Source organism: Cyprinodon variegatus, unplaced genomic scaffold, assembly GCF_000732505.1.
Source record: "Cyprinodon variegatus isolate N-32 unplaced genomic scaffold, C_variegatus-1.0 Scaffold100, whole genome shotgun sequence".
Lineage (NCBI taxonomy): Eukaryota > Metazoa > Chordata > Actinopteri > Cyprinodontiformes > Cyprinodontidae > Cyprinodon > Cyprinodon variegatus.
This window is the reverse complement of record NW_015150553.1, coordinates 545,414-568,837: the sequence shown is the minus strand read 5'-3', so window position 1 is coordinate 568,837 and position 23,424 is coordinate 545,414. Positions and strand designations below refer to the sequence as shown.

At 35.5% G+C, this 23,424-nt stretch overlaps 1 protein-coding gene across 8 annotated transcripts in view; it reads left to right on the top strand.

Moving 5' to 3' along the window:
- The first annotated feature begins 10,842 nt into the window (after positions 1–10,842).
- The window catches only part of pdlim5 (PDZ and LIM domain 5), a 64,121-nt gene continuing 51,539 nt past the window's right edge, over positions 10,843–23,424 (top strand). For all 8 annotated transcript variants that reach the window (XM_015374310.1, XM_015374307.1, XM_015374309.1 and 5 more), the window contains exons 1-2: positions 10,843–10,962; positions 11,410–11,552. In XM_015374310.1, the coding sequence (XP_015229796.1) occupies positions 11,454–11,552 (99 nt within the window). In that variant the 5' untranslated portion in view covers positions 10,843–10,962; positions 11,410–11,453. The remainder of the gene's footprint in view (positions 10,963–11,409; positions 11,553–23,424) is intronic.

Genomic DNA, 23,424 nt, shown 5'->3' with positions numbered 1-23,424 from the left:
TGATTTGATTTCCAGTATTGATACTTGAACTGAAAAAAATTATGCAACCGCTTTTGGCATTTACTTAATGATATTTAGTCACTAGTTTTATGTCCTACCCTGCTAACATGAAACAATTGTGTTAAAGTAACTAAATATGATGCCAAAAATGGTTGCATTATTTTTGTCAATGTGTCCTCACTGCCAAATGTTGGTTTACGGGCCATGCTTCTGCTTGATTAACCTACAAACAAGGTCTAAACTAAATCCATATTGAACAAATAGAATATTTTGAGGAAGACAAAATACATCAGATCCAACAATGGAAATGAGCTGTAGGTAGTTATTACAGCATAACAACCTGGGTTTTCTAAACACCTCAAAAGAACCACAGGCTTTTCACGTCCATGCCGCAATGCAGTTATTCATGGAAAACAAGCCAAAAGCTAGTATTTAGTTAATATTATGGTATCGATTATGAACAGATTTTTGGTAGGATAACATTTCTGTATCAAAGATCCTTTTTTGGGGGTTTTGTCTTCTTCACATCATAATAAAACAGCAAAAGCAGCAACCACACTATGTAAAACTACAAAATGGAAGTAAGGAGATAAGGGTGTAAGGAGTTGATAACAAAAAGTATAATAAAGTTATTTTAGCATTATTCATTATTTAAACCAATAAACACATGAACATACAGTATATCAACTTGGTTTTCAGAATTTGTATTATATGTAGTAATAAGGGTGACATTTTTTGAAAAATAAAGTAAGTTTTTAAGGAATTTAAAATGTGTTCTACTAAACATTTATATCATCTACTATTTTATTTTAATTTTTTTGGTTTCCTTTTACAATTTCTTGGTTTTTGGTTGGAGAGCAATTGGAAGCCAAAACCATTAAAGCTCATGTGCACTTTTGCATTTTAAGAGTATTAATAGTTGTGTGAAATGTTTGCTAAATGTTAACAGTTCTATGGATTCTATCACTAAAGGTAACTTGTAAAAGGTATGACAAGAATGTTTTACTGAAAGAAAATGTTTTCCAGTCTGAAACTGTGCAGCTTTTAGCCATGTTATAAACTTAAACCAATATTGCATGATATCCATCTGTCACCAGTTCAACCTAATTCTAACAAGAGATTAAAATCCAACATTGAGTGCATAAAAACATTCATAACTGTTGAGGGGATCGTGGTTACCCATTACCCTTTTTGAAACAATTTAACAAAGTAAATAGATAAAAACAACTGAGGTTTTTACAGAGGTTTGCATTTGTAACAAATAATGTATATATTCAACAAACTGCTTTATCTAGTATTCCATCTTGCTCATGCCGGTATCAATGTCGACCGCAGCTTTTTTTCGTCAGTGTCTGTAGATATGAAGCCAGGAGATGTAATACTCGTTGATAATGTAAAGAGTAGCTATATTTATGGAAAGAAATGCTGTCCTACCTTGCATAGTTTGCACGTTTTCTTCATATCATTGTCACTGTTGCTCTCAGAAATAGTTATGTGTCATTTTCTTAGTGTTTATTCTTTAAATTGACTTTTCCCTTGTTCTTTTGGTAATTTGTTATAGATAGGTTGTGTAAAGGTTTAAGCATCAGACTGATTGTGCTGTATGTTCTGCTGTTTATCTCAAGCTTTCCTATTCTTGGTACAACAATATATATCTATATTGTTTAAATAGGAACAACATAAGAGTTTTATGAACCCTATGAAAGTTTTTTTTAAATAAAAGATGTATGTGATTAAAAGTAATTAACTTGTTTTTACTTATACTTTGCCTTTCCAATTTTACAATAAGGTAGATAAATAAGAAGGATGTGAGTACTCTGAAATTTCAGCTTTTTCTAAACTGAGGGGAACCAAATTTTAGTTTTATATTTTCAGTAATGAAGAATCACAAATTTGAAATGTTCACCTGTTTAAGATATTGGTAGAATTACAAGTCAGCTGAAAGGCTCTTTAAGATTGTAGATGGGTAAGTTAGTGGACAAGCTTTTTTTGGTCTTAACTAAAAAAGTCTGTCTACTTTCCTTTTGACTGGAGAAAAACATCTATTTTTAAGAGGAATATTTTACAAATAAAAGTTATGCAGTTATGCATATTTGATCATATTGGTACTGCAATCTCATTTAAGTGTTGTACTTGCAGAAAAAGCCAGCAGAGGGAGTAAGAGATCAACATTCAAAATGTAGAATTTATTGTTATGTTTTTCGTTTTCCTATTTTATGGTCAAACTTTTGCTAGTTCTAGGATGAAAGTAAACAAGGCCTTGGGGAGGCTCAAAAATTGAAAAGTTATTGAAAAGATAAATCATTAGTTTAAAAAATGTTATCAAAAATGTATAAAGCCTTTAGAGGAAATGCTAATTCAAAAAGGTATTCAAAAAAGTATTTGACTGATTTATAAAGGCAATCAAATCCTTTGAAAAACTAAGCTGTAACGTTGCTATTTTCCCTCTGACTAGTTTAGTTTCTTTCAGTAGAAGCAACCCGATTTTTTTTAGGTTGAAAACCTTGAATGACTATTGTGGAATAATGCAGAGCTTTCCCAACAGGTTAAAATATTTTTGACATCTTCTTGTAATTATTATAAAATCAATCTATTATTATTTTTCTGTTGATTTAGTAATAGATTCACTAAAATATAATCATTTTTTTCTTACAACTGGCCTCTGTTTTGTTTTTTTGGGGCTGGCTGTCTTACTGTTGGCCAATCTGCTCTTCAATTGATATTAAGAGAGAACGGATACACCTGCTTCTTTCCTAATCACCCTCATTCCTACTAGCTATTATCCTGCCTATATATAGACCTGCTTTTCACAGTCACTCTCTACCAGATTGTCTTGTTGTCTGTATAAGCTATGTTCCCAGTGCTGGTGCACACTGCTTGCTTATGCTTCTGTGCCCACTCTGTCACTGCTGGGGGTTTCCCCCCAGTGCTTGTCTGCACTGCCTTTTTTCCTGTAGTCATTTTCTGGCCCTGTCCTCAATGGATCATCAACTTCTGACTCTGTTTGCCTCTGCCTGCCTGCTACCATCCCGTTAAATCCAATATCAGCCTGTCAGCCTTCCTGGTCTTTCCTGCTTTCTATCAGTCTGTCTAGCCTACCACCAGCCTGTTTTTTGTTCTCTGTTTTCTTATTCTTAACACATATATCATGCCATTAAATAAGACATTGACAGAAAAAAATAATTTTCTGCTACTCCACAAAACCAACATGTTGTGATTAGCAGTACAAAGGTTAATGAAATGAGGAAGATAAAAAGGGAAAAGAAAAAAATATATATTGTCTGTGACTTTTCCCAGCATACCCTCATGGTATTGTTGTTACATACCAATGATATGAAGATAAACACAATTTAATTTTGTTAGACAACAATATAGAAGATAACAGTAAACTAAGGTTAACGATGAGAATCTTTATCTTATTTATTCAACTAGATATTTACGTTAAGTTGTATTTTTTTATTCCCCAGAAAACTCATGTCTAACAATTTAAAAGATGCTGTTAAGTTCTTATATTGTTTTATTTTATTTTGCAGTGTAAGGACTGCATAAATCATATTCACATAAGATCAGAGTTTCTGAGCAACATTATGTAAGATAATGTGCTGTAAACATACAGTACAACTCTACACTGAACATGTCATCTTGCTTAGATAGTAGGTTTGTTCAGTTAGTAATTGTTTTAGACTTTCTTCTTTTTCTTTGACTTTTGTACATATTAGGCTCATGTTCTCCTTTATAAGTCTTTTTTTTTTTTTTTACTTTAGTGAAATACATTGTAAGGAAGCTCTGCTCTAACAATGCATAATTAATTAAGCAGCAAAGCCTGGGTCATGACATTGAGTAGTCTTGAGTGGATAAACTTTGAGTAAAGCACAGTGTAACTTCATAATTATAAAATTACAAAATACAAATGTTTAAGACTTTGAAGAAAAAAATGTCAGTCTAATTAATTGTATACTGAATGTGACCGGATTTTTCCTTTAAAGGTCAGATAGGTTGCACAGACTTTCCCTTTGATATTTTGCTCAATTGAAAACACAATCCTTGATTTAATTTTTGTATATTATCATGTTAGCAGCTGATTAAATATAATTGTAATTAATTATAGACATACATTCATAATTTGCAGTAAATAAAAAGCTGTAATATTGGGATTTTTTATTTTTATTTTTTATTTTTATTCAAGTTTTTATTGTCAGAAGGATCAAATCTCCATTGATTCCAAACAAGTAGTATTTTTTGTATAGTTTGACCCTATTTTTAATTTTTTTAAATATTCTAATGCTCTTAAACACAGACTTTGCACTTCATTAGTTTGTTTCACCGCTTTGCAGGTGTACTAGTAATCTGACTCATTTGGTTTGGCTCTTGATAGTGATTGACAGAAAGAGCCATGCCACAGCAGTGTGCATACTCCGATCTAAAAGAGGGGAGGATGAGGGGATGTACAGTATGGATCAAAAGGTTTTCTAGCAAGAGCGATTTTTGGTAAGAAACAAGAGGTTTTGCCTCTGCGGGTAAAGAAACTGAAAACCACTGCATGTTAAAAGTACTAGTTTTTAATAAAGGACAATTCCAAATTAATATCTATATACCCAGTCTCATGAGTGAGATCACATATGATAAAGAAGATTATCTTATGGGTAAATGAATGATCAGATATTGAACAAGACTATTTTAATAATTTATAAAATGCTTGGCTAAAGAATTAAATACGGTGATCACCATTCAACATGATAGCTAGTTATCTCTTTAAACCACATACAATTATGTCAGTATTGCCAGTCAATGTCAGTTGGCAGGGATAACCCTGCTCCAAACAAACTGACTGATAACAAAAGTAATGTGAGCCCTATACAATCAAATGTTTGAGTCACTTTGACTACAAATCAATCAATTATCTATATTTGCTTTTAATTACTGGTGGGCGGGTGGCTGTCTCCAGGGTATGCAGTGGAAAAGACCGTCACAGGACCATAAAACTACAGACAATAAAGCCATACATGCACAAAAATCACTCAAGTACAGTCTGGACAAGACTGTACCACTTAAGCTAACATACATATTTTCTAATATTTGGAAGAAGCTGTAGCACCCAGAAAGAACAGAAGCATGCACAAGGAGAACATGATTCCTCCCTGGGCGCCCCAAGATGGCAGCCCACTGCTCTCCAAGGGGATTGGTTAAATGCAGAGGTAAATTTCTCCAATGTGAGATCAATAAAGTTTAATTATTATTATTAGGTAAACTCAATAAAGAAAGGTCCCTGTCCCAAATGCAAGCCCAGAAACTTACTATTGCAAAGCTAGCAAATATGGCACTGCTCAGCACAGTCCACTGCTTGATCACTCATTTCATGGGGGTAAGTAGTACAAGGTACAATATATGAAATTATTCAATAATAATTCAAATTTGATATCTTTGTTTTCTATGTTAAATACATTTGGGAACAATATCAAGAAAACTTCTTTCACATTGTCATTATGGGGTGTTATCATAAAATGAAAATAACCTTAAAATGTATAATATCAAACTCAATTACTAAAATTACAAAGGTATAATAGGATACCAAACAGTCATAAAGTACAATTAAGAGTAGGAAGAAGATACAATGTAAATTAAAATGAATAAAGAGGCTGGATTGCAATCTCTTAAGACTGTGTGTTTTCCTGCACAGGTTGGCCAGCTATAAACTAGCTTGTAATGTTATTAGAAAGGAGTTGAAGCATGAGACATGACATCTATGTAATTGACTAAAAGTGTTACTATGACTTTATATGCAGGGAATACCATTAATTTGAAAAGAAAAATATACGTTAATTTTTTTCTACAATTTAATATATGTTTCAACTGTTTTAAATTATTAAGATTTTACTGCACAACAATACTGGCAGCTAGGTTTCTCTTAGCCGTGGCTTCAAGATAAAACTAATGAAAACCACAGTAAAAGCTTGTTTTTTAGTCTTTCCAGTAATTTGCATATAATTTGGTGAATCACACTCTGCATTTTACATGGTCTATCAAGCAGCATAAAGCCAAATCCATGAAAAGCCAGGACACATGGCTTGTATTGCTTACAAAATCTGGGTTAGTCACTGAACTTTTTGAATTTTTACTTTGAACTGGAACACATTGAATAGAGTTGTTTCCATGGCAATGTCTGAACTTTTGTAGGCAAAATTTATCAATTTGTCTGTTTTAACTAAAAGTAACACTGCTGTTTTAGAGTTACTCAGATAAAATATGAACTTGTAGCAAATAGAAAATCTGTGGAGGGACCTAAAATGGAGGTATCAAAAATCTCTGTGGATCTTTGAAAGTATGTTGATATAACAAAATCAGGTTTTAGAGGTGTGAATGCTCCACAACATCCTTTAAACATGGCCTTTACTGTCAGTGAGACCTTAAATTTAAAAATAAAGAACAAATTCTAGTTAAAGTTGCTGAACTCTCACTCTGTCTGTCAGAGTTGTTCATTCCTTGGATAAGATGCTTCATCTACCTTATCTGCTGCCAGTGGTTAGGGGTACCGGTGGCGTACAGTACATTTTATTGCAGCTCCATTTCAGTATGCCTCAGGGCAGCTGTGGTTACATTTCAGGTTACCACTGTCTGTGTCTGAATGTGTGCATAAATGACTGATTGTAGTTTGAAGCGCTTTGGGGTCCTTGGACTTCATAAAAGCACTATAAAAGTGCAGGCCTTTTACTGCACCAGTGCTCATTCGATACTTTTAGCATCAGCTCTGATATGCAACCTAAACCTTTACTGGAAACTGTGCATTGGAAATCATCACTCCCTTGCTGTACCACTGTCAGTGACTGTGCCTCCAAATAGGAGGTTGATGGAACGATTCTTAGCAGGTGATGCCTGCAATCTTAAGTGCTGGATGGTCTCGTTGACATTTGTGCTTCTCATATCCCTAAGGAAACATAACCCTTGGCTTTAAAATGTCTCTCTTAAAATGGCCTCGCTTTGAACCCTACTTTAGCAGTTGTGTGCATAATATAAAAGCTCCATGTGCTGTTTGCCTGTTAAGCATGAAAAAAAAAAAGGATTTGTGCTCCCCTTTACTCAGTTTTAAACTAGACTTTTTAACACTGATATACGTCTCCTGGTGTGCTTGTCTGCCCTTCCCTGACTGCTTGATAAGAAGGTGGAGATATTTTCTCCAGTGGAAGTGAGCAGCTATGAGAAGGGATCGTGTTAAAAGCTTTCACACAAAAGTGGTCTTGATGGAGTTTCAAAGTTAAAATAGGTTATTTCTTTAACTAATGTAAGGGTATGTTTTTTTTTTATCTTTTAAAGCTACACATAAAATAGCTCATGTTACAGGCTCTACAGTAAAAACCCTCAGAGTAAAAAATAAACTGTGTGAATCACTGTACAAAGATGGCTGGAGGGATTAGCTATAGGCTTATATTAGTCTGAAAGGGTCAGACTGATTACGGGGGGGCAGACAAAGTACACACCCCAAAATAAACTGTTGTTTGTCTTTCTGTTTGTAGAAACTGTTAGTAGGGACATATAAAAAAAAAAGCAGCATTTATCTTTCAAAAATGCAAAACAAACAAAAACACTTTCACATTAAGCTTTTCTGAAGTTGGATATTTGTCATGATTGTCATGATTTGCAGATTAAGCTTTTAATAAAGGTAAATGAGTGATAATCAGACATACATATTGACCTTGATGCATTGCTGTAACACTCTATGGAAAATATTTTAGACTAATTAACAATAACATTATTCAGACTATAGCTCTTGTCCCCAGTTTAAGCTGGAATAAGGATTTATATACAAAAGGTATCGCATTTTCCATCAGGGTGTGACCATGTGTGTTTATGTTATTTAGTTGGGTTAGGCTTGCTTAGGGGTTCTGCTTTGAGAATGGTGGGTGGTGAACGATGTGAACGATGTATTAAACATCATTCAGAGGGGTAGATTATCATCCTATTAGTCTCAGTGTGACCATGTGGGTCTGGCAGCAGGCTATTAAGCTGTGATCTTTAAGCACAACAAGGGGTGAGCATATGGGGACTGGAATAGACCAATGGACAGGACAAAAGACAGTAGGGTGTCGGAGTGTTTTATGCCCCTGCACTCTCTCTATTGTTAAGGTTTGGTATAATTATCCCATGACCCATGCATCATCCTTTGTTCCCCTCACAACAGATTTTAGCCGCTGGCCATATTTGACAGACCACGGTAGTGATCAAAATACTTCATTGAAAAAGACTGCTGGAGGTAAAAGAGAAAACACAAGAGATCCAGTGCATTCATTCATTCATTCATTCATTCATTCATTCATTCATTCATTCATTTATTTATTTATTTATTAATTCATTCATCATAGTCCAGACAGATTAAATGGGGCTCTTTGAAATATTAAACTCAATAGCAACAGTGGCAAATGTGTTGTTTTATCTGAATATAAGTGGTGTATACAAAATAGACAAATGTCACTTACTTTACTATGAGAGGATAAGGTCTATTTTGATTTAGATAAAGTACTATTTAAGGTTATTTATCAGAGGGACTGTTCAGAACTTTGAAACAACATTATGTTGAACTATCAATATCGCTTCCTTTAAATGTGAAACAAGTGGCATATAGGTCTGAATTCATAGAAAGATGAATCCTTGGACCGGTGAAAGAACTTGAAAGACACTATCATAGAATAAAATAGTCCTTTATTGTCCAACGGGGAAATGTTGGTTGCATAAAAATTACATCAAACAAAAAACTGCATTGTTCTTAAAAACTGCAGTAGGGTGATTTGAAAAATGTAAAAAAGACCAACGTAACTAATATATATGAAAAACAGCAATATTTACTTTACTGAAGTTAGTTTTAGGTGCAAGCAGTGAGCTGCGACAATCTGGCATTAGGTTTGCTCTAGAAATGTCTTTGCTTTATAAACTCACAGGGTTGTCTAATCTGATATCTAATTTGATTAATTTTAATTCACTGGTAAATAATGGTCAGTAATTTGGTATAAACAATCATGTTTGAGCTTTGTAATTGTTTGGTTTAGATGCCATGGATCCATGAGTAGAAATATATCAGTTAAAAAAGGGCCAAAAAATCGGTACAAATAAAGTCTTTGTTTACATTGAGGTGTACAACATTTAGGTGTCAAATAATTGGTGGTAGTAACATTATTGGTGCGCTCCTCTCCTCTAAATAAATGATTAATTTCTTTGTTTATGTCTCTTCCTTCTTTTTTTGTTAGCTCAAGTCTTTTTTTTTAAGAAGTAATTGCTTTCTCCTTCTTCCTGCTTCTTTCATAATGTCAGTGGGTTCTCTTATAGTAGCTAACTACGTTGAACGGCCTACTGTTGATAATCTGTCTCCTAAACCATATGCACGTTTTAAAGGAAAGTAAGGGGCCTTAGAAAACAGACATTGTTAATGTTAATCCCAAACCTTACTGTTAATCCCAATACAATATTTTAACACATTGTCACCAAGTCTGAATTTCTCTATAATACTGATTGATAAGAAGTTCTGAAACTCAGTGCACCAAACGCTTTTCATTCCAGTACAGTTTCAGAGTCTACCTTATGGATTTACTTCAGTGTTGGTAAACCTGTTAATGATGAGGTTGGTTCCAGCCGGTCGGCTGCCAACACAATGCAGCTGACGCAGAACTAAGAGTCCGAAGACAGGTCAGACATACCGATCAAGCTGGGTAAATAGAGACTGAAGCAGGTGGATCAGATGAGCAGTAATGAGAACTGGGCGGAGATACACAGGTGATTGAAATGATTAATTGGACCAGACATCAGCGCCAAGATAATGACATCTCCCTCACTTATCTTTTTCTGACAAGCTATTTACATCTTATTAATTTGTCCCTTTCCATGTGAAATTCTCCTTTAAATGATGTTCACTAGGCTGCTCAAAGGCATGAAGGGAAAACCATACAGAACCATGACTTGATCCCTCTGTGTCTGTGTACTATAGAGAGGAGCAAGTATATACAGTAATTAAGCCAGTCCTAGATGGGTATAACTACAAAGTCAATACTGAGCTGTCTGGACTGAAAAGATAGAGTGAAGTAAATTTAGCACCAAGGGAGTCGCACAGCTATCAGAACTTGAAAATAAATGAAGTGAGGATTTGACATCTGCATTTAGCTCCACACTGTATATGCATAAGGATCATTATAGAGTTTATTTAATTTCTTGATTGTAAAATTATGTTTTCTTAGCAATTATAGACAGAGAAGATTACACAAAAATCTATCTGGATTCCCATGTATGATGTATACCATCATAACAACAGACCAACTCAAGCAAAGCTCACCAGTTAAAAATGTGCTACCCTCTGTATTATTGTTGGAAAGACTTCTGCTGGGGCAGTAAAACTAATTTCTAAGAGAAATGACATAATCTTCTGTTTATATGAAAGACCTTTTGTACTGAAGCCTTAGGGATGTGTGCTTTGGTTGGATATAATCATGGCTAATTTCACTTTAAAGGAAGTGGCACACAGCAATGGATCCATGCTCTCAAAATATCCAGTTGAAAGATAGACCCTTGTGCCTGCCCTCCCTCCTATAGTCATATTCTCCTAGTATCAAACACCCACACTCTTTTACATAATCCAGGTTCTCCCCCCGGTTACCCCCTCACTGTTGTCCCCATTTACACCTTAATCCCATCCTTCATATCATTTCTTTCATTTCCCCTCCCATTGCCAAATCTCCTCCTCTTTTCTCCCCTCCCCTCTAACCTCTGCCCATTCTTCGTCTTCCATCCCTTCCTCCTTTCCCTCCCCTCCTCCACCTTTCCCCTCCCACTGTCATTAACTATAGTATAAACAGCACTGCATCCCTCCTCGTCTGTCTCACACAGTGGGATTGCTAGAAAGGAGAGAGTGAAGAGGATACTTGGAAATACATCAGCCCTAGTACCTTACTGGATTTGTGTTTCTCTCTCACTAATCCCATTGAAGAGGTACGTTATTTAGATTCTATTATTACACCGAATTAGACAATAAAAGGGGTTTATTCACTAATTTTACTTTATTTATATTTTTTGTAAGGGGATGCACTTACCAGATGCTTTTCAACATACTGCAGAAACTGTTACTGATTTGTTGACAGTATTAAAATGTGTAGATAGCCACACAGGAATAATATTTATTTTTGATTGTAAATAAATGAAATGGAAAAAAAAAAGCTGAAAAATGATATAATCATGTTTCTAAGAGATAATTTTGTCATTTTATGTTTCATATACCTCTTGCTTCTTTCCTTTGTATATTTCACTTTACCTTTCACATCCACTAAATGAGCCCTATGTTTGACAATGCCATAAACATAATATAACCAAAATATGACAGAATTGATCAAATCATGTGGTAATTTTTTGATTTTGTTGTGCATTTTGTCCTGTTACCAGCATCTTTCCCCTGATCAATACTGGACAGCATAATAAGAGAGACCATGAGCGGGAACTATAGCGTCACTCTGTTAGGGCCGGCCCCTTGGGGCTTCAGGCTCCAAGGAGGGAAGGACTTTAACATGCCACTCACCATCTCCAGGGTAAGTAACACAAACAGACAATATTACAAGTATAAGAGGCGGTGAACACTAACAGAATTGAACAGGTTACATAAAAATCTACTTTGTAGTTTTTTTATGTGTCAGGATTATGTTGATAATGAAAGCATTGCACTCTTAATGTTTAATCTTGACACATGCATGCAAAATTATTCACCTTAGGGTAGTGGTGAATTGGCCTGCTTGTGATCTTGTGTGGTTGGTGGAATCCAATCACTGTCCTTCAACTCGTGTCCTTTGCTAACTGTAACCTTCCCCTTGCAGCACCATTTGCCAACTCCTCCAAACACCAGTGATAGCTTAGCTAAATCATATGCCATCTGTCATATATCAACCACACAGGAAACCTATTCTCATTTTCTTTGCATTCCACTTCCCTTTGACTCTCTGTTTCAAAAGTACAGCAATCAAAGTTCTGGCGCAAAATTCTTGGCTTAGCTTGTGCTGCTTGAAAAGAGTAACTTGATGGTCCCTTAGCTTTATGTCCCTGTAGCGTAACCTCTCTTTGTCTTACACAGACAATCTTTGGCACACCACAGTCCCAATTCTGCTTTCCTCGTCATTTTAGAGGCATTGAGATCCAGGAAGACGATAATCCTTTTTTTGATATTTCTAAAGCTTCTGTTTCATTTTGCTTGGAACACTCTAATACTTTCATCAATTTTGATGCAAGTTAACACAATCATAAAGAAAGTCACCAAAATTGGCAGTGAAACAAACTGCTGGACACACAAAATCTGATGATGAATTGCTTGGCAGATCCTGTGCTGGTCCTCCTTGGGGCCTTTTTGGGTTGCCATGTTTGTCTAATTAGTTTGGATGTGATATTTTTCCCACTAAGCGAAGCCATGTGAATTCTTATCCCGGTTGTGTGTTTCACTTTGCCTGTATGTGTGCTCTTGAAGGCTAGGTTGCAAACATGGAGACAAGATTATGAAATATATTTTCAGGCAACAGAACAAATCATCAAGAAAGAAGAAATGGAAACAAAGAGAAAATCTAACTCAACAAAAAAATCTAACTATTGCAGTAAAAAAAATAAAAATATTACATCTGTTATTTTTTTTAAACATCCTTTAAAAAAAGCAAATCTAGAACAACAAAAGAATGTCATTTTTCTGCAAATGTTAGCATTTAACTGTAACTCTTTCAGCAGCTGAATCTGAACTGAGATTTAAATATCTCAATATTTATTGATGTGGTTTGCCCAAAGTGCTGTTTGCCCTAGAACCGTACAGATGTGTTTTGTGATGTGTTCATAGACCATATCACTTGACTCACCACAAAAATATTGATAGTCTTATCGGTGTAGCACTTTGTTACGTCTGTAAAAACAAAAACAAATCTTTCAAAGTGTTGAGAAACTGGAATGCAGTTTCAAACATTTTATACGCTTCAAAGAACTGGTTGTAATCTGAACTCCCTTTACTTTTTTGTAAAAAAGCAGGCTGATAAATGGGTCAGTTTGTATATAAGAACAATACAGTTACTTAGAAGTAATTACTACACAGACAGCAATTGGAGTAGTAAACCGAGAAAACAAGATTTAAATCTTAATGACCAAATAGGGAAATGTGCAGCACCCTTCACATGTACTGGCATTCATGTAAAGATTGCTTTGTCTCTCATGGCAGCAGCATAACCTTACACTGTAAACTTAGAATAGAATAAATTCCTTTTTTTCACTAATGGAGGAAGTACAGTATCTCAGCGGCAAAGTGAAAAGCCATAGGAAAGCATACACAGAGGTTTTAAAAAATAATCAATGTTTATTACTCAAAGAAATCCTAATGTTTAAAAACACATTTGTAGAAGTTAGAGTATCAACTTTAGCTTTTTACTAAAGTAAAAGTGCAAAAGTACAATTTTCAAAACTAATTAAAGTATAAAAGTAAACGTAATGCAGGAAAAAATGTTGTTGGAAAAAGTAATTACTCCAGTAAAGTTCATATAGTCAACATTTCTACTTAAGTAAGGTAACAAAGTATTTGTACTTTGTTACTTGACACCTCTGCAGAGATACAACCAAAATAGCAATAGCCACAGCAACAGTAAATGATAACAAAATAGAGACTGTAAGTAACCACTCTCCTAATACTGAGAAAGATACTGTAAATGAATATGTCATTAAAATAAGGCATGATATGGTTTGATGGGCAGCATAAGTCAGAACAAGGCTACAATACAATAGGCAGTTATCTACACTTGCCCATATTTACAGACAGATAAGTGTTTAATTGTTTGAAGCAACTGCCACTATCTTGGATGATACAAGAAGAAAAATAAAATATATCTAATGGTCAGTATAAAGGAGCTTTATTTCAGTAAGAATATGCTAGTATAATAAAGAAAAACAAAGTCAAAGACAGAGTCAAATTGACATTCGCACTCATTTCCTACCAGAACTTTTTTAGTAATACGTTTAATTTAAATGACTATACAGGTTTCCTTTTTTTTTTTTTTTTTTCAGTCAGCCAAGTTTGACTCCAAACTGGAATGTCACCCTAAAGATCATCTATACCAATATGTCTTTGTTTTTCTCATCATAGTATTCTATTTTGTCTGTTTACATGTTTACAGTGGGGGCCTTTCAGTTTAGACTTTACAACTACAACTTTATGCAACAAATGTCTCAGTCCTCACAATCATAAAATTTTCAGTCAAACATCAAGAGTCAAACCAACTTCAATTATCTTCGCCCTATTAAATCCATCTAATGATGGTAAAAAGCAATGCCTATGGGCATATTCACCCATGAAAACATGCACACCCAGATTAAAACACACATGAGCACTCTGCCAGTCTAACTATTGTGTTGGTTCTAAGCAGAGACCACACAATAGGGGGTATTAGAGAATGCAGTACTACTGCCAAACCACATCGACACCAGCAGCTGCTATTGCCAAGGTCGACACATATGTGAACAAAGTATGCATTTTATTTCTACTGCAAGATGTGCATGCAGTATAAACAGATTATGGGGTCCAATGTAACCACAAGTGACACTAGGATTGTAGGGAAATTGGCCTCACTTCCACATCCATCTTCTTATTTTTCATTCAAACTGTTTAAGTGGCTAAAATTGCTATTCCTTAATGTTCAGGTTTCAGTAAAACATATAAAGTGCCTAACATGTTGAGGTTGGCCTTTTTCATTGATGAAGGGTAGAAGCAGCACAAACAGAGATAAATATAGGGTTGGGGATTGTTTTAACAATCTTTTAATTACTCCAAGCTGATTATATTATATTTATATATAAAATTTTCATCTGTATGCTAATTTTTATATCCATTTATATCCATCTTAATATGATTACATGGGACAGATTTTTACAATATCCTTAAAGACAAAAAGGTAAACTCTTGCAACATTCCCCATCCCTGGTGATGGGGAACCTAACTGCAACTTTGGGCTTTCTGAAAAGTGCTCATACACAGAGATCGGAATTTAAAATGAAATGAGAAAAACGTTATAACTCTTTCTAATACTACTATGAAATATGCCGAATTAAAATGCTGTTTTTAGAAACTAATGACAACCTATTAGGCAGTTGGAAATGGAAAAAAAGCTTTTTTATAACTGATTTTTAAGAGCACAGACATCTTAGATATTCATTATTTTTTTCATAGAAAATGTGGATATTTTTAAAGGACATCCAAACATAAATAACATTCTAACACCACCCCTTTTCCTCATCAGTTAAACACCCATTTGTGGCATGTGTAAAAATCACCTCCAGATGTGCAGTCTTTAAGTGTCTAGGACCTGCGTATCCAGCACGGCTGCCACACTTCCTTGGATTTTAAGTAGCTTTCCAGCAGCTATGACAGAACACCATGTGCTAGCTCACACAGATTTCAACACATGCTAACCTTGTAACTTTAAATCTAACTAAGTTTTAATTAATTCATACAAACACCCAGGGCAGTATGACAAAAATAAGCAAGTTAAATATACAATTTTTTTTCCTAGTAAAGTGTATCTAATTTCAAGAGAAGTTATGCAAAGTCTCCTAAAACAGAAAGAATTCAGGATACAGAAAGGCCTCAGAAGATGATTTTGAATGTATCTTCTGTCTTGCTAGTTAGAGGGAGGGTCCAACTGATTATCAATGTCATCAAAACAGCATGTTTCTGGAAATTCTGGAAAGTAAAAATGTTGCAACTGTCCCCAGTAAGTAAATAACAATACTACTAATTACCAAAGAATAACAGTATTTCAAGGGATTAAAGAGCCTTTTTTCTGTTAGGCCATAAATAAAAAGGATAATGTACATATTTTTATGGAAGCAAATTTATTCGGATCTAATGATATTTTACTGAAATAAACTTTAGATGATAATGTCTAGTAAACCTCTTTGCAACTATATTTAAAGTCAACGTCACTCACTCTGTTAAATAAAAGATTAATTAGAAAAAGCAATATCTTTCCCATGAGCAAAGGCCTTCCTGTACTTAAATTTAAAGGATGACAAAGGGAATCAATATGTAAACCCTTCTAATGGCAGTCCATTTGCACTTTCCACTGCAAAAATAGTTTAGAAGGAAAGCTACCCATGGGAGACGATGCATTAGATGTCCAAGAATAGTCTGCTTTTAATAATAACTCTGTCAGAGAAGACTGGTTTTACATCTGCACTGTTCTTCTGAGCTGGAGCTGGGTATTTACAAAGGTATATCTTATGTTAATTGGATACTCAAAATCTATACTAGGTCTGTCACAATAAACAATAAATCAATTAATCACATGATAAACTTAAATGAGCTGAATAATTTATGTTTACTTGCTTGTTTGTTTTCTTTTTATCCCCCTCTCTTTCCATAAAAGGAGTCTGAATGACAAAAGGCTTCCATCTGAAGCATCTGTCTTCACTCACCCCTCCTCTTATTGTTTTTTTGGCATCATGGTTGTAGCCTGAGAATTTCATGGCTGAGAAGTAGCAAGCCAGAGAGATGCTTGTTGAGATTCGGTAAAACAGAGTTGGAATGGATTTTATAGCCGAACAGCAGCTGCAATATGCAAGCACCTTGGATTCAAGCCGAATGACAGTTTCATTGTTTATCGCAATAAATCATGGGGCAATTTACCATCAAGCAAAAGTTTTGCTCTCATGATGGACCCACTAAGAAGTTAATTTGGATAACTCAAAGGTTTATGATTGCTTTTTGCTGACCAAAGTTTTTCAATTGTAACTCTATATATTGGTTTGTAAATTAACACAGAGTGAGGGTACAATGCAGTATGGAGAGTTTATCAGATAAAAAAAAGAAATAAACAAACCAAGGACCAAGCCTTCAGCACATGAGACTGGAATGGAAAATCAAACAGTCCCATACAACAAGCTGAAATTTTAAGTAATGACAAAGATAGGTGTAAACAATAAGCCAAATGGGAAAATACAGGTAAACAGCATCTATTAATTATCTGACTGAAGAAGAGATTAGTGATAAGTGGGCTCAATCCAAATGCTGTCCAAATGTTACTGACAGTAAGAAAGATAAGAGGAGGCAGAAGGCTCCTGATCATAATTTATTTAGCATAGGGACCTACTGCTCCTATGATATGCAAGGAGCTATATAGATTACAACAATCTTTTGCACGACAGAATGTATAGACATATACCACCAAATGAAAAAATTAAAACTACACTTGTTTCATGTGTACTCTGTGTGGTACATGTGCACACCACTACATGTTGAGGTTTTTATTTAGCTATTTGCTACATTTGTGTTACTTAATTTTGTTTGTAGTTCCTTTTTTTGAATGCTGCATTCCTGGTTATGACACAAATCATCCATGTGTGCTTTCGACACTTAACGTCTGGAAGGGCTAAGGCTGTCTGTATTGAACAAAGCAGTCCAGAGTTCTTACTACTGACCCCATAAAACATAATAGAAGAGTGTCTCGGAAACGTAACAAATAAACTAGATAATAACTGCCAATATTAGCATATAGAACAAGAAAAAACCCAAATGGAAGGAAAAACAAACATCTAAAACAGCAAAATCAAACTAAACCATGTTTTGACCTGCAGATCCTGACAACATACACTGTATGATATTTCCAACTGATGTACTCAGCTACAGCTACTTTACGGCGAAACCGCAGGGTTTGAACGTTCACTGCTCACAATGTATGTTCTTACATTGTACGGCCAAATACTCTGATGCGGTCTAACTGCTCGCACTGCACAAGCAAAAACCTGATGTCAGACTTAGCATGAAAATATGGTGCTGATCAGACTTATCAATCTGGAAGTAAGAAGAACTCCCTTGTTTTTACATTAGCAGTGTGCAAGGTTTTGAAAAATTGGCTCGTAGCTCTGCTTCAACAACAGGATTTGCCCATTAAAGCCGGGCATACGCTGTGCGATTTTTTCAATTGTTGCACACAGCTGCAGCTCATACTGTACAAGGAATTTGCAGGGTTTCGTGGTACAGTGTGAGTTCACAGCTCACGATGTCTGTGCACCACAACGCTCTGATGCAATCTACCTGCTCTCGACGTACGTCTAAAAACCACGTCGGACTGAGCTCCACAGTGAGATAGAGCTACTCTGACACCTCTATCTGGAGGCCAAATGTCATTAATGATACAGCCATGATCTTTTCTGGCAATCATCTAGAGCTGAAGCTCGGGAGAGTGAAACCCGCACCCTTGGCAATTTGTGCCATTTTGTGTGCTGAGCCTAAGAAGAAAAGGCAGCAACGTATTTGGACAAAGACATGGCTGAGCAAACGTGGCTACAATTGTCTGTCAATTTTACAGAAAGATCTCCATTTCACCCGCACCCCCGCCATGCTTCTGTATTTTTATCTGAGAGGAAGAGGAAGAAGAAGAACCCTTGTTTGTGCATGCCCACTGAGCAATTTGCCCACAAATATCAAACATCTTTGATATCAAAGATGTTTGATATTCTCCTGACCTCACGATTCCTGGTCGAGTGGTAAGAGGATGATGAGGCTGGTGAGAGGATGATTGCCCCTCGTTATCCACTGTACTGTATACTACATAAAGCAGAGCGCACGATGATGCTAAACACAGCTCAATCCAAAAATTTGTCACGACTGAATAATCGGCCTGAAAAGGGCAAAAACTCTGATAGTTTATGGCATTCTGAAAATATCGTAAGTGTATACCCAACTGTTTAAAATATATTTTTAAGCATTATAGCTTAGTATGTCTATAAAATAAAATAAAAAATAAAAAAGGTAGTGTCATGATCCACAGGTGTTTTGCTAATTTTCCTTGTTTTTTATCATATTCTAAAAATCTTGCCCTATTCAGTTACTTTTTTTCTTTTAGAGTTTTCCTATACCAGTTCAATACCTGTGTTTAGTTTTGCTGCTGATTTTTGTGTTCCGTTCTTAATTATCCCTATTAGCTTCTCACTTTTTTGTTATTTTTTCCTATTTGTTTTGTTTAGCTATTCATCAGCTTCCTTTTTCGATTCCATCTCAGGAACTACATGTATTCTCTGATTAGCTGATTTGCTATGATTATCACTTTCCACCCCTTCTCAGTGTTTGACCTCCTTGTTTTTCATTATTCATTGCTGGGTGCTTCTTTTTGTTTCATTTGTCCACACTATTGCCTGAGCTCCATGATGTGCTCTTTCTACCATTCCTTATCTAAACTCTCATTTTATTCATTATTAAAGTACTGTGTTTTGTCAGTCTTTCTCTGCACCTGGTTTCTTTAAAAACCTCAACATCACCTATAGATAACGTTTTGCAAAAGAACAGTAAATTTAGTGGTAACCTCATCTATAAAAATGTTTCCATGGGAGGATGTGGTCCTCTAACCAGTGATAGATGCTTCCTGTTTTCCCAGGGATGTGCTGATGTATTCTTTAAACAAATCTTTCTACTCTGGCTCCCTGTTTTTAGTACATTTTGGGACAGTAACCACACTTGAATTGATTTTAATTTCATAGTTTACCCTTACTTTAAGCATTTTTTACATGGTGGAATTATTTATTTGCTGGTGGTTAAAGGAGCAGATCATTTTATTTTCTTTTTTAAATAAATCATATTTAAAGATAAATATATCTTAGATCTGAATGATTGAAATATTCTCATTGAATAATTATATAATAACAAATTTGTTAACCAATAGAGGCCTGTTTTTGAGTCAAACATAAAGTTAAAGTAGAAAAACATGCATGGCCAATCGCACCAGCATATGGTCTCAAAAGTGGTCTAAGGATCTCATCTCTGTACCTAATGGCAGTCATGCTACCTTTGGCGAGCACATGGGGAACTGTGTGGCCTTCCAAAGAAATGCCCCCTGACACCATTACTGTCCCACTGCCAAACCGGTCATGCTTACGGATGTTGTAGGCAGCAGATCGCTCTCCACTGTGTCTGTAGACTCTGTCATGTCTGTCTATGTGCACAGTGTGAACCTGCTCTCATCTTTAAAGAGGACAGGGTGCCATAGGGGAATTTGCCAATCCTGGTGTTCTCTGTACTGCACAGTGATTGGCTGTGAGCAATACCCCCATCTTTGGTCATAGGGCCCTCATAACATCCTCATTAAGTCGGTTTCTAAGCGTTTGTGCAGACACATGCACCATTGTGGCCTACAGTAGGTCATTTTGCAGGGCTCTGGCAGTGCTCCTCCTTTTCCTCATTGCACAAAGGCAGAGGTAGCATACATGCTGCTTCAAAAGTGACGCAAACATCTGCCAGAAAGCATAGGTACTGAGAGGCTGTCTGTGATCGTCATGTGCAGAACCACTACTTTATTCAATCAGTATTGCTTCCTAAGGCTGAGCATACGCTCTATGTTTTTTTAGCCTTTGCGGGCTGATTCTTCAGTTGTGCAAGAACTTTTTCGATCAGGCCGAGTTTAAGACTCATCTTGCGTCATGCATCGTGTAGTATACAAGGGGTAACGATGGGTTATCAGCCTCTAACGGCCACCTCCCGATCAGGTATCATAAGGTCAAGAAAAAAAATCAAAATGTCTGAAATTCAGTCGCCCCTCATGAGGTGTTCCTGAGCAAAGTCTGCTGTTGAAGCAAAGCTACAAGCATCTACAAGTCGATTTACCAGAATCTCACGCACAGCACATGTGCAAACAAGGGAGTTCTTCTTCTTCTTATTCCAGATTGACGAGTCCGACCAGTGCCATCTAGTGCCATCTCTTGGTGCTGAATCGGAAGTGGGGTTTTGGACTTACAGTATGAGCATTTAAATCGCATCAGAGCATTGGATCATGCAGTCTAAGAACATACATCTTGTGCTGTGAACTTTTAAACTTCATCGTACAGTTTGAGCTGTAGCTTGATTGAACGAATGAAAATATCGTACAGTGTATGCCCAGCCAAAATGGACAGTTTGATTTCAAAGAGCTTTGATTTGATTTATATTGTGTTGTTCACATGTTCCCTTTATGTTTTAGAGCAATGTATTTTAGGACATACACAAAAAAGAGGATGCAATATAAGACTCAATAAAAGATGGCAGATTCATCCTAAAAGTGTTTGAGGACACAGATATGATGTTGCTCTGCCCCTCATGGCTGGTATTGTTGGAAACTACAGAATGATATCTTCCAATTGAAGATATATAATGTAAAAGACCTCATCAAAGGCTCTGTCAAAGTAAGGAGACCTACATTTGAAATCAGCAGCTCCATTTCACCAGATTCGCCTCAATAAGACTGAAAGCCCACCAAAATTTGTCTGCGGATAAAATATACTTGTACTGATTTTTTTCTAATTTGCTGTAGTAAAATGTTGATAAATACAATCTGAGGTGTCTCTCAAGTTTTCAGAAGGAATTTTAGGGTGTTATTCATTGTTAAAAAATCAGTCATGAAATCAGTCTGATCTAGGGTTCATTTTTATATACATTTTCCTTCCTTGTGGTCTACAAATAGCAATGCTGGCAGAGTTTGCGGTCAAAGTCCAGCTTTTTCAGGATGGTATTAGAGTCCCTGAAAAAAGGGAAAAAAGACCTGTTTCGTTTCAATTTGAATGTTTTCTAAGCCATAACAAAGCTTTTGTTGTGCAATTCTATAAAGCCTGGAGCTCCGAATCACTCCAGTCATTTTAAATAGTTAAAGCTTTCTGGATGGGATGTTAAAACTTCTTCAAACTTGGAAAAGAAAAAAAGTGGTTATGTTTTTTAACTTTTTTTTTTTGGAAAAACTTCCATGTTCTGTTTCTTAAAATCCTCCATCTATTTCTTTTTGCCAGCTTTCTCTGCAATTCCTGCAAAACCAACAATAAACTTTAAGTAGATGTTCCAGGTTTATTTGTATATTGTTTAAAAAACACTTAAATTGATCAAATCATTTAAAGACAATTATTTAGTGTCATCATGGCCATCTTTAGGAATTGTTCTGATGGGAAATATTTCTGCCTTTAACACCTAAGATGACAAATGTCATTTGGTATTTTATACCATTCAGGCTGCCAACGAGTGGAGGAGAAAACTGAATTAATAAAGGAAATATAGCACACAAAACCATAGTTGTACCCTAGTGACATGCTTTTAAGCACTGCTGTTTAAATATAAAGAACAGAATACTCTCAAGCCACAGAACCTTTACAACCCTGGCAGAACAATTCAGCTGAGTCATAACAAGCTGCAGTAAATTCACAATGTAGAGGACAGAATAACCTATTGTGAAATGCTGCTATAATGGATTTTCCATAGAAGTTGTTTATCCCGTTATGTTTCCTCCAAAGATGTTTGCTCAGCCTCATCATATTAGTTCATAACAGCAGGAAAGTCTGAGGACTCACATAAATAGAAGCCAAAGAAAACGATTGGGTGCTACAGTAGTAACTTTTTTCTTATTTTATCAAACATATACCAGCATAAATAATTAAAGTAAATTATTATATTTATATTTATTTTTATAGTATACTTAATTATATTTAGGTTTAAAAGTTTAAACATTGTATTTTGTGAGAAAAAGCTTCCCTATTAAATAGTCAATTCTGTTTATTATCGTGCTATTCATTCGCCTTCATACAAAAAGTAACGCCAAGTATTCATCAAAATGAGATTTACAGTCCCAGCTGCTATCCCGACATTACTATCTATGCAACCCTCTCAATGCCTCTCACATAGAGAACAGTAAATACCATCACCTCATTTTCTATTAAAAAAAGCGCTTGGGAACTAGGATAAAATGCTACAATTTAGTAATATTATCAACACTGTATGGCCTACATCCTACTGAAAACTAGATTTAAATGCGACATTAAGGGGACCAGTACATTTTTATATAGAAATAAGACAATCTTAAGCCTTTATTTAGAGGAATATAATGCATGACTGAAGCCTGACCAAAACTGTATGTTCTACACCTGATCTAATTTAATCTTTAAGACAGTTAATTCAGTATAAATGCATTAGTGCCATAATTTTTTTAAGCTGGGATGTAGAAGATGAGCAAATGTAATATTGTTTTACTGATATAGTTCATGAAAGTGATTCTATCTTAATATAAACCATCATTTAAGATCCAATCTTAGGTAAAGGCTGTACATGAACAGTGAGCCAGTGTAACTGGAAATCACCAGTGATGACAAAGAATTGGTTTCCTTGAAAGAGTAATTGAATATGTTCAGCATGAATATTTTTAGCAAATGTCTGAAATATAATTTCAGTTGTGGAAAGAAACAGTTTTATTAAGTAAATAATAATTTCTGCCTTGATATCTATGGACCATCTAGATACTATTTCACTTATTTTCCACGAAAAACTGCTCTTGTTGGGGTCATATGTTCAATCCCAACCACAGTTTCTGCAGATCAGTCAAAAAATTAATCGCACATGAATTAAAGACCTGCGACAGACTGGCGTCCTGTTCAGGGTTTACCCCGCCTCTT